General features: G+C 45.7%; 1 protein-coding gene across 3 annotated transcripts in view; it reads right to left on the reverse strand.

Moving 5' to 3' along the window:
- The window catches only part of GSPT1 (G1 to S phase transition 1), a 41,949-nt gene extending 38,956 nt beyond the window's left edge, over window positions 1-2,993 (reverse strand). Inside the window, exon 1 of one of the 3 annotated variants that reach the window (XM_079785254.1) lies at window positions 2,975-2,993. Coding sequence is in view for 2 of the 3 variants with exons in the window: in XM_079785253.1 (XP_079641379.1) it covers window positions 2,307-2,661 (355 nt within the window). In the remaining variant the exon portion in view is untranslated. Of the gene's footprint in view, window positions 1-2,306; window positions 2,952-2,974 lie in introns of those variants that run through there. The other 2 variants (XM_079785253.1, XM_079785252.1) reach the window with 2 other exon arrangements.
- Between the last annotated feature and the right edge of the window lie 9,262 nt (window positions 2,994-12,255).

The following is a 12,255-nucleotide window of genomic DNA, read 5'->3' on the forward strand; positions in this document are numbered from 1 at the left end:
AGAGATAGAAACATCATTAATGAGAGAGAATCGTGGATCAACCGCCTCCTGCACACCCCCCTAGTGGGGATCGAGCCTACAACCCAGGCAGGTGCCCTTGACCAGAATCAAACCCGGGACCCTTCGGTCCGCAGGCCGATACTCTATCCACTGAGCCAAATCGGCCAGGGCCTAGGTGGAGAGTTTTTGATGTCCATATTCAAGTGTAGATCAAAGAAGCTCAACTAAAGGATTGTGGACTGACTGAAATGACAACTGGATTGAGCAAAAAAGGGATGACGATTAAGACTCAAACTCGGGATTCCAGTGGAAGGACTGAGACAGAACATTTGAAATTCCTTAAATAAAAATGTATTAGCTTAAAAAAATAAGAGTTAATGCCTAGTCTGCCTAGTCATTCAACAATTGACTACCATTCCAGACCACTGCTCTAAGGATAGCTGTCCCTGATGACTGATGGCTGTCCCTGGATGGCTAATAGGTAGCTAGGCTGGAAATAGGTCTAGCTATAGTGGTGCTGATGGCTCCAGATTAAGGAGGGAGGACCAAAAAAGAAAATGTCTAGATAACAGAGATCCTTATGATAAGGCACTGGAAATAGGCACTTTTAGGAGCTGTTAAGTGGATTAGTTTAGCCAAAATGGCTTGACAAAAGCAAAGAAATAAAAAAAAGTAAGCTTCCTTGTTCAAAGGGAAAACATCAAACACCCACACAAGCATAAGAAATACCAGTCAATAAAACAACCAAATCCAAAATGTGCTCACATATGTACATACTTGCAAAAGTATTTCTCCAAAGTCCCTTTTTGCCTCTAGAGAGAAAATTGTAGCAAAAGCTTCTGAAGAAACCAAACTTTTATGGTGTCCACTTATCTAAGAAATACTACAATATAGAACTTTAAAGAGAAATCAACAATCTGCTCTCACAAATTGCGGGGAAATAACTACGATCCAGTTCCATACCCTCACTAGAATGCAAGGACATTCAGCCTTTCCCCTTTTCTCTTTAAGCTAATACTGACAGTTCCTAAAATAAGCAACTTTTATTTTATTTATTTATTTATTTTGTTAATCCTCACCTGAGGACATCTTTTCCTTTGCTTTTCAGAGAGTGGGAGGGAGGGATGGTGAGAGGCAGAGAGAAACCTTGACCGGGAACCAAATTCACGACCCTGGGAGGACCAATGTTCTAACCAGATAGCAACACCGGCCAGGGTAATAAGCAACTTTTATATAAGAATACTTAAATTCACTCATTTGATATTCCTACAAAATCAGTACCTGAAAGCATGCTATTACTGAAGCAGCCCCCTAAATACAGGAAGGTTTTTAAAGACCGAACTTAACTTGAAACCTCTGAAAGTTTGTCTGTTACCTAAGGTCAGAACCGCACATGACTACTATTGTTATAACAAATGCTCAAGTGTCTGAATAGACTAGTTAAGTGACACATAACATTAAAAAAGTGAGTTAGACACAACAACCTGATTAAGGTAAACGATTTTGACACACTGAAAATTCTAAGCCTGTCACTGACGGAGGAAAGTCCAAGTCCCACTTAAGAAAGGGAGCACACAAATTAATGTAATTTCCTACCCATATTAAATGAGGTACTCTAACTTTGTGACATTTTTTGTGAACTTTACAAGCTTACAAATTCGAAGGGTGAAAAAGATCTTTGTATTGATAGCCAACAGTTTCTGTCGGATCACAAGACTGCAATGCATCTTGGGATTCCTTTAGGCCGGTTCCGTGTCACAGATATTTAACACGTAATTACAGTTTCAATAATAGAAGTTGCAGCAAGAGACGCTCTCTCCTAGGCCTAAGGTGAAGAGAAAACTCGACTCGTCCTCCCCAACTCCTCGGACCTTTCAACGCCCACCTACAGACTGGGGATTCCATCTGTCCTCACTTCTGGGCCTCGTGTTACTGCGCTGCCGCCGCCCCCTCTCCGTTCCATACGGTTCCCACCTTAAGTGGGTAACTGGGGCCCCAGGCCCCGGCCCCAAGCCCCGCCAGTGTCCCCAGCGCGCTTCTCCCGCCCCGCCCGGCCCTCCGCCGCGGCCACCCCATGAGGCCGACTCCCCGGCCCCGGGCCGCCCCACCCAAGACTGCCGGCGCCCGACACCGCTGTCAGCGCCCCACGTGCCGCCGGGCCCCGCGTCCCCCGGCACTGCGAGGCGCACCGCCTCATCCCAGCCCACCCCATCCCAGGTGGGCCCAGGCCCCCAGGCCGCTGTTCCCGCCCTCGCAGCCCGGCTTCCTCCCGCGTCTCGGGGCTGCCCCGAGTCCCGACCCTTTACCCGAAGAGCCTCCCGCGCCGCTGCCGGTTCCGTGGTTGTTGGCAGAGGCGCCGGCTGAGGGTGGCGGCGGCTGGGCTAGGCCCCGCAGGAAGGACGGCACGAACTCGGCGGCGTGGACATTGGGCACGAAGGGTTTGGCGTTGACGTTGAGTTGCCGGCTGAAGGCCGCACTGAGGGGTTCACGCTGGGCCTCGGCCGCCGCCGCCGCCAAAGGGCCGCCAGGGCCCCCGCATGAGCCCGGCCCGGGGGCTTCCATGTCCGCCTGGTCCCAGCAGTCGGGCGCCGAGTCGCAGCTGCTGCTGCCGCTGCTGCTCCCGCCGCCGCCGACGCCGCCGCCACCACTGCCCGGATCCATGATCGGGGGGGCCGTGTGTGTGGTGAAGAGAGGGCGGGAAATGGAGGCGGGGGCGACCGGCCGGGAACGAGCAGGCCGCGCTGACCCCGGGAAGCAGCGAGACAGGAGGGCCGAGAGCTAGCGACACAAACTCCGGCGGCGTCGCGGCGGCGGCTCCAGTCCCGACTCCGCACTCGCGACGACGGCGGCGGCGGCGGCTCAATCCTCCTCGTGTAAGCGAGCGGATCTCCTCCCACCCAACCCCAACCACCTCCGACAGCCTCAGCGCCAACCCCACGCCCGGCACGGGTTGACCCCTCGCCGCCACCCGTACCTTCGCCTTGGTAGTTCCCGGCCCTGTGCGTTCCCGCTTCCGGCTATGAAGCGCAGCGAAGACGGGACTACGAGTTCCGGCAGCGTCCGCGCGACCCCTCTGCGGTTTTCCCGGGGGCTGACGGGAGTCGAAGTTCTGGGGCCCGGAGCAACCGGAAGCGGCTCCGGCTCCCGGCAGGCAGCGCGAGGAAGCTGCGATCTAGTTGCGGCTCTGCGGCCTCACCTGTCACGGAGTGGGGCCAGGGGTCACCGAAGCAAGTCTTGGCGCGACTTGTTGAGTGTCTCAGCCTGCAGTGGTCCACTCGTCCTGTTAGGCACAAGATGCGGGGGGAAAAACTCTCCGCTCCTGAAAATTCCTTCCTTTTCACACGCCTTCTCTGCCTCTCTGAATCCCTGCCTGTTCTCTTTCTTTCCACTTTCCTTCTCCCCTCCCCCAGCCAGATTTTTTTCCTGCATTTCAAGCCGACGCAGAGCGCGTTTCATTTTATGTATTCATTTGGTGGAAGAGGCAGTAAAACCGTGAGACATTACAACTTAAACTGTGATGTGGCTCGTAAAGCGCTTGGGCCCAGGCTCTGCTCAAGCAGAGGGTATTATTAACTGGAAAGTTTCAGTGACTCACTGTTTGACTAGTCATTTAAATCCTTCACCCAAACTTTTCCATCCCCTCCTCCTCGGGCCAAGGGCTTTGCAGATTGAACGAAAGATTGCCATATTCCTCCTTGATGTATCCAACTGTACCCAACTAATAGGGTTATTTTGGTACATCCAGCTGCTTTTATGCACCATTAGTTCCATTAACGTGGTTTTATTTTGAATGATCGGATTCGCTCAAGTTTATTCCTTTAGTACTTTGTTGACTGCATCTCAACGCTGACAGGTTGCGTTTAGACAAGCATGTGAAAAGAAAAAGACAAAAGATAAATACTTCGAGCCGAAGCCGGTTTGGCTCAGTGGATAGAGCATCGGCCTGCGGACTTAGGGGTCCCGGGTTCGATTCCCGTCAAGGGCATGTACTTGGTTGCGGGCACATCCCCAGTGGAGGGTGTTCGGGAGGCAGCTGATCGATGTTTCTCTCAATCCCTCTTCCTTCCTCTCTATAAAAAAATCAATAAAGTGTATTTTTTAAAAAAAGATAAATACTTCGACACAACTGTATGAAGTAGGGAAATAACATGGCTCTGAGGACCAGTTAAGTTTTCCTGTAATTCATCCATGTCCAAGCAGAGAAGAACATATTGCTGATATTTTTCTTCAAGGAGTCCAAAGTGCATCTAATCTATTTAAAGAATAACGGCTCGGATACACAGAGACTAGGTATTTCTTAATCTTACCTAGATCTAGATATGAGTTTTAAACATGTGTAGTTTAAAGACAAAAGAAAACTCAGCTTACATACAGAAGGCCAAAAGGCATATGAAAAATGCTCAAAGTCACTAATCATCTGAGGGATGCAAATCAAAATGCCAAGGAGGTATCACCTCACACCTCTCAGAATGGCTATCAACAAATCAACAAACAAGTGCTGGTGAGGATGTGGGGAAAAGGAAACTCTAGTACACTGCTGGTGGGAATGCAGACTGGGCAGCTTCTGTGGAAAACAGTATGGAGTTTCCTCAAAAAAATTAAAAAAGGAATTTCAATTTGACCCAGTGATCCCACTTCTAGGAATATATCCTAAGAAATTGGAAACACCAATCAGAAAGAATGTATGTACCCCTATGTTCATAGCAGCACAATTTACAATAGCTAAGATTTGGAAATAGCCCAAGTGCCCATCAGCAGATGAGTGGATTAAAAAAAATTTGGTACATTTACACAATGGAATACTATGCAGCTGTAAAAAGAAAGAACTTGGGGGGGTGGGGAGTTAGTAGGGGAATAAGGACACATATGTAACACCTTAATAAAGAAATTTTTTAAAAAAGAAAGAACTCTTACCATTTGCAACAGCATGGATGGACCTGGAGAGTATTATGCTAAGCAAAATAAGCCAGTCAGAGAAAATTAAGTATCACAGGATCTCTTACTCCACGAATCTAATGAGTAAAATAAACTGATGTACAAAATAGATCCATAGACATAGAAACATGGAATAGACTGAGGAACCTCAGAGGGAAGGGGGTGGGAGGAAGAGATCAACCAAAGAACTTGTATGCATATATTCATAACGCAAGGACACAGACAATAGGGTGGTGAAGGCCTGGGTGGGGGTGGAGGTGGGCTAGTAGAGGTCAATGGGGCGGGGGAGGCATATGTAATCCTTGCAACAATAAAGATTTTATTTTTTAAAAAAGAGAGAACTCACCTTAATGAGACAGGTCAAAAACAAAGCTGTCAGTTACCTTTTATTTTTATTTTTATTTTTTGTCAGTTACCTTTTAAAACAAGTCCTACATTAATGTGGTTTGAAATTGTGTTTAATGTTAAACTAGCAAATTTTCTGTGTGCTTTTTTCCTTTAACCCATAACATTTGGAAAATGTAAAGAAACCAGATACCTCCATTATAACAAGTTTCTTGTCAGGTCTGTGGTCCATGCTCCCTGAAATCTTTTGGACACTTCCTCCCACCGCGCCCCCCCCCCCCATGCCCCCCAAATAATGTATTCCTCGGATTAATACCAAGTTCTGGTTACAACCTAATAGGGTTCTCTGAAGACCCAATTATATGTTTCTTAAAAGTGTCCCACTTTAAAGTTGGTATTAATTGATTGCCCTCAGATTTACAGAGAACTTACATAGGAGACCTACATTGCTATTGAATGATAAATATTTTTATCTTATATTCACAAGTCGAAAATACAATGTGTATGAAATAAAGTGCCTTCTCACTCAAGATTTGCACTCCCCAACCTATTCCTAAGAAATTGTCAATACAAGCAGATGACTCAAATAGTGAACTACTCTGTCCTCCCACCACCTTGTCATTGGATACCATACTTCAAGATGTGTCACCCATAGGGCACTGGATGATCGCTCCGATGGATCGATTCTTCACATCTAATTAAATTAAAGTTTCTTTGTACCTTGTGCTTTTCCCAGGGACAAAGACAGAAACTGCTAAGACTGCAGCTTAGAAAAGCAGTTGATGTCATTAACTTGCATATCCCTGAATAGGATAATTATGGATATTCAGGAAAGAATCCACTCCATTGGTTTTCAAAAGCCTTGACCAGCCAGGGTTGAGGCACTGCTTCAGCCAGAGAGTGAGAAGCTCTTCTTAATAATTACCGTTGAGCTAAGACTGAGCAACTGAGGTCAGGGTCTTTTCTTCATCTTTTTATATTCCCAATGCCGAGTAGAATGGCATTGAAGCTTAATAAATGTTTAATGAATGAATGGGTGAAGCAATAGGGGGTTTGGGATGGTACTGCCTTTCTTTAAAAAAAAAATAATTTAGGGCTGTTGAGACACAGGACTATCAACTTTAAGTTTTTCCAAGGACGTGATGCTATTCTTTGTGACACACAGGGTGAGCTTAACAACAGCTGTACTTCATAAAGCTATTCTCAGTTCAAGGTCTGAGCCATTTCACAACAGATTAATTCCCACCTTCCATTGCAAATTCCACCAGCTGGCATTCCTAATGGTCTCTGACTTTTGTTCTCTGCTGTCTTCTTATTCTTCATTAGTTATCCTGCCTTTAAACTGAATTTGCCTGTTTTAGTCAACTACACAGTACTTTCTTTTGTTCTTTTTAAGCTAAGAGTTTGTCTTTCATGCTTCTGACCATGAGGATGCTAAGAAAACTCACGCCTCTCCCAGAGTTTTAGTGGGTGAAAATGCAAATGGACATTGATGTAGCCATCCCGTTCCTGGAAATGTTTCTACAGAAATATGAGCACAAGTGTGAAAATCTATTCTTTCCAGCATTTCTGCAATAGCTCCAAACTGGAAACAATCTAAATTTCACCAGCATGGAAATGGTTAAATAAGTGATATCCTATCAATATTATGGAATAATATGTAACTATCAAAAAGAGTAAAGTAGCCCGGCCTGTGTGGCTCAGTGGTTGAGCGTCGATCTAAGAACCAGGAGGTAACGGTTGATTCCGGTCAGGGCACATGCCCGGGTTGTGGGCTTGGTCCCCCGTAGGGTACATGCAGGAGGCAGCTGATCCATGATTCTCTCTCATCATTGATGTTTCTTTTCTTTTTTTTTTTAATATATATTTTATTGATTTTTTACAGAGAGGAAGGGAGAGGGATAGAGAGTTAGAAACATCGATGAGAGAGAAACATCGATCAGCTGCCTCCTGCACACCCCCTACTGGGGATGTGCCCGCAACCAAGGTACATGCCCTTGACCGGAATTGAACCTGGGACCCTTCAGTCCGCAGGCTGACGCTCTATCCACTGAGCCAAACCGGTTAGGGCATCATTGATGTTTCTATCTCTCTCTCCCTCTCTCTTCCTCTCTGAGATCAATAAAAATATATATTTTTAAAAGAGTAAAGTAGATTAGGTGCCAACATGGAAATTCATTTTTAATATATGGTAAAGTCAGAAAAAAGCACGATATCTAGTGTGTGTAGAATATATACTGGATCAATGCATCTAATACAATTCTATTTCTTTAAAAGTACCTATTTTTTTCCTCTCCCTGGTATGTTCTTTTCCTGCACCGTCAACTCTCTAGGTCCTTGTTATCATTCAGCTCAAATGTTGTGTCTTTATCTCAGAGGTTTCCCCTAGTGACCCTGCCCTCCATCAACCCACATCACTCTCTGCCCTCTTTACCCTGTCTTAGCTTTTCACAGCACTTATCATGATCTGAAGTTATTCATTCCCATGTTTACTACCAATCTCCTGCTACTAGAAAATTAATCCCCTTAGTCTGTTTTATTCGCGACTGTGTTCCCATCATCTACAACATTGCAAGTGGATAAGGTGTTCAGTAACCATTTGGGAGAGAAAGAAACATATGTATCTCTTTGTATACTTTATAACTTCAAAAAGTGTGAACAAACCACTTTAAAGTGAACAGTGGGATTTAGTGCATTCACAATGTTGTGTAACCACATGCTCCCCATTCTCCTCTTCTCCCTGCCTCTGCTAATCACTTTTCTATCTCTAAAATTTACCTTCTCTGGTAGATCCTCCCTTTCCCCAATTGATGGACGGGGTAAAATGACTGGACATTCCTGAGCACCTAACCGGGCACCTTATATGGACTGTACATTGAACCAACAATCAGCACCTGCCTAATACCCTAAGCCTCCGATTCCTAAGTACCTAAGTGCCTAATCATGTGCCTTTTATGAAACCACCAATCAGCGCGTGCCGAGTACCCTAAGCCCCATCCCTTCCCATTCCTCCCCTCAAAGGGCGTCTCCATCCCTGCACGTGTGCTCTCTTCCTTTGCAAGGCAGCCCGGCAGGGTCCTTCTCCTCTAATAAAGCCTGTAGTCCTGGTCTTTGGCCCTCTGTCTCATCTTTCAGTTATGTCATATGAATGGAATTTTATAATATATAACCTTTTGTGTCTGACTTTTTTCACTTAGCATCATATTTTCAAACTTCATCATGTTGTGGCAGGTATATCAGTGCTTCATTCCTTTCCTATGGCCAAATCATATTCCACTGTGTGGCTATACCAATTCTTGTTTATCCACCCATAGATGAGCAAATTGGTTTTATAGCTTAAAGACATTAAAGATAATAGAAAGGTTAAACAGATGAAATTCCAGTAAGGTGTAGAGTCTACTTACCTGGATTGTAGCAATGTTAACTTTCTGGTTTTGTTGGTGTTACTATAGATATGTAAGATGTTACCATTGGGAGAAGCTAGGTGATGGATACATAGGATCTCTTGTAATAGTTTTGCAATCTTTTTATGTCTAAAACTAGAGGCCTGGTGCACGAAATTCGTGCACGGAGGGGGTTGTCCCTCAGCCCAGCCTGTACCCTCTCCAATCTGGGACCCCTCTAGGGATGTCCGACTGCCCGTTTAGGCCCGATCCCCCGACATCCCTCTCACAATCCAGGACTGCTGGCTCCCAACTGCTTGCCTGCCTGCCTTCCTGATTGCCCCTAACCACTTCTGCCTGCCAGCCTGATCACCCCCTAACCACTCCGCTGCCAGCCTGTTTGCCCCCAACTTCCCTCCTCTGCCGGCCTGGTCACCCCTAACTGCCCTCTCCTTCAGGGTTGATCACTTCTCAACTGCCCTCCCTTGCAGGCCTGATCCTTCTCAACTGCCCTCCCTTGCAGGCCGGGTGCCCCCCAACTGCCCTCTCCTGCTGGCCATCTGTGGTGGCCATCTTGTGTCCACATGGGGGCAGGATCTTTGACCACATGGGGGCAGCTATATTGTGTGTTGCAGTGATCATCAATCTGCATATTACTCTTTTATTAGATAGGATAGAGGCCTGGTACAGGGGTGGGGGCCAGCTGGTTTGCCCTGAAGGGCGTCCCAGATAAGGTGGGGGTTCCCTTGGGGTGTGGGGCGGCCTGAGCGAGGGGCCTGTGGTGGTTTGCAGGCCGGCCATGCCCCCTGGCAACCCAAGCAGAGGCCCTGGTATCTGGAATTTATTTTCCTTCTACAATTGAAACTTTGTAGCCTGGAGCGGAGCCAAGCCTGGGGCTCCCTCTGAGGCCCGCAGCCATTTCTGTTGGGGTTATAATTGAAACTTTGTTGCCTTAAGCGGGTGAGCCCGGCCAGGGTGTGTGGAAAGCTTTGCTTCCCCTGTTGCCGGGGGCAACCCTGGCCTGCTCTCTCAAGCTCCATTCTGCTGCCATTTGTTTGAATTTGTTTACCTTCTATAATTGAAACTTTGTAGCTTGAGTGGAGGCTTAGGCCTGGCAAGGGCAGGTGGAAAGCTTGGCTTCCTCTGTTACCTAGGAAACCTTGCTCTCTGTGGCTGTAGCCATCTTGGTTTGGGTTAATTTGCATACTCGCTCTGATTGGATTGTGGGCGTGGCTTGTGGGTGTGTCGGAGGTATGGTCAATTTGCATATTTGTCTATTATTAGATAGGATTATTTCAAAATAAGCAGTTAAAATGTTAAAAACTCTAATTTTAATGAAAAGCCATGTTTTCTGAAGTCTTACAGCCCACTAATAATTATACAAACTTTAGCCTTGGTTCCAGTCTTTGCTAAATGTTTTTTCTTGCCTTCCTTAAATAAATTTGTTTGGACTAGGGGTAGCACTGGGGAAGGATTTTTTTTCCACCTTTGAGAATTTTGTAAGTATAGAATAGTACTAAGAATCACAAACACTCACATACCTACATAGAATCCCAAGACTGGAAATTGTTAACAACACATCATCTTTTTTCATGTTTTAGGATCAGAAATATAACAATTACAATACGTGTTGCTTCTTTTACCACCATCCCATTGCCATTCTACCCCCTCAAAAATGGCAACCACTATCCTACTAGTATATTTAATGTGATCCATTTAATCTATTGAAAAACATATTTACACCTTAGCCAGTGTGATTCAGTTGGTTAAGTGTTGTACGGTGCACCAAAAAGTTGCTGGTTCATTTCCCATTCAGGGCACCTGCCCAGGTTGCATGTTCTGTCCTCCATCAGGGTATGTACAGGAGGCAACTGGTCCATGTTTCTCTTTTAAAAAAAATTTTTTTATTGAATTTAGAAAGGAAGGGAGAGGGAGAAAGAGATAGAAACATCAATGATGAGAGAGAATTATTGATTGGCTGCCTCCTGCAGGCCCCACACTAAGGATTGAGCCCGTAACCCTGGCATGTGCCCTGACTGGGAATCGAACCGTGACCTCCTGGTTCATAGGTTGAGGCTCAACCACTGAGCCACACCAGCCAGGCATTAACCTCTCAGAGTAATTCCATCTATGTTTATACCTCTTTTTTATTTACCCATTTCCATACTGATAGGCCTTTAGGGTATTTCCAAAATTTTGTTATACCAACAGTAGTTGTACAAATGTCAGGATACTTTCAAAAGCAAGTTACAGAAATTTCCATTCAAATTGGATATAACTGTAAGAAGTATTTTATCTTACATAACTCTACATCCTAAGGTAGGACTGACTTCTGAGACCATTGGTTCAGTAGCTTCATGACATCATCAAGGACCCACAGCTTTCTACCTGTCAGCTGCCCTGGCTGTCAGCTTTATCCTCAGGCTGGTCCCAAGAGGGCTGCAGAGTTCCAGATGAAAGCCAACATTCCAGATGTTGGGCCCAGAGAACCAAGAGAGAGCATCTCAACCTGCAGTTCTCTTCTGAGAATGGGAAGAGTTTTCTCAGAAGCCCTCCCATGGTATCTCCTCCCGTGTTGTTGGCCTGAATTGGGTCACATACCCATTCTTGAAAAAGGGATCTCTTTCTTTTTATTGTGGTAAAATATAGACTTGCCACTTTAATAATTAAAAAAAAAAAATCCTCACCCGAGGATATTTTTCCCATTGATTTTCAGACAGAGTGGAAGGGAGGGCGGAGGTGGGGAGAGAGAGAAAAACATAGATGTGAGAGAGACACATTGATTGGTTGCCTCCTGTACGGACCCTGACTGGAGCTGGGGAGTGAACCTGCAACCCAGGTACATGCCTTGACCGGGAATCGAACCTAAGACCCTTCTGCCGAAACCGGTTTGGCTCAGTGGATAGAGCGTCGGTCTGCGGACTGAAGGGTCCCAGGTTCGATTCTGGTCAAGGGCATGTACATTGGTTGCGGGCACATCCCCCGTAGGGGGTGTGCAGGAGGCAGCTGGTCGATGTTTCTCTCTCATCGATGTTTCTAGCTCTCTATCCCTCTCCCTTCCTCTCTGTAAAAAATCAATAAAATATATTAAAAAAAAAAAAAAGACCCTTCGGTCCTCAGGCCAACACTCTAACCACTGAGCAACTGGCCTAGGTTTAATTATTTTTTAAGTGTGCAATTCAGTGGCATTAAGTACATTCACATTACTGTGTAACCATCACCACATCCATCTCCAGAACTTTTTCATCTTTCCAACCTGAAACTCTGTTCCCATTAAACAATGACTTTCCATTCTCCTCTCCCCCAGCCCATAGAAACCACCAGTTTACTTTCTGCTCCATGTCTTTGACTACTGTAGGTGCTTCATATCCCTGGAGTCCCGTGGTGAGAAAAACTGCATTTCACTTAGCATGGATGTCCTCGAGATTCATCCATGTTGTAGCGTATGTCAGAATGTCCATCTTTTTAAGGTTGAATGATATTCCATTGCCTATATATACTACATTTCTGTCGTTGGACCGATGGGTTGCTTCCACCCTTTGGCTATTATGAATTATGCTGTTATGAAAACCAGTATACAAATATCTGCTCA

This window comes from Cnephaeus nilssonii (assembly GCF_951640355.1).
Source record: "Cnephaeus nilssonii genome assembly, chromosome: 2".
Lineage (NCBI taxonomy): Eukaryota > Metazoa > Chordata > Mammalia > Chiroptera > Vespertilionidae > Cnephaeus > Cnephaeus nilssonii.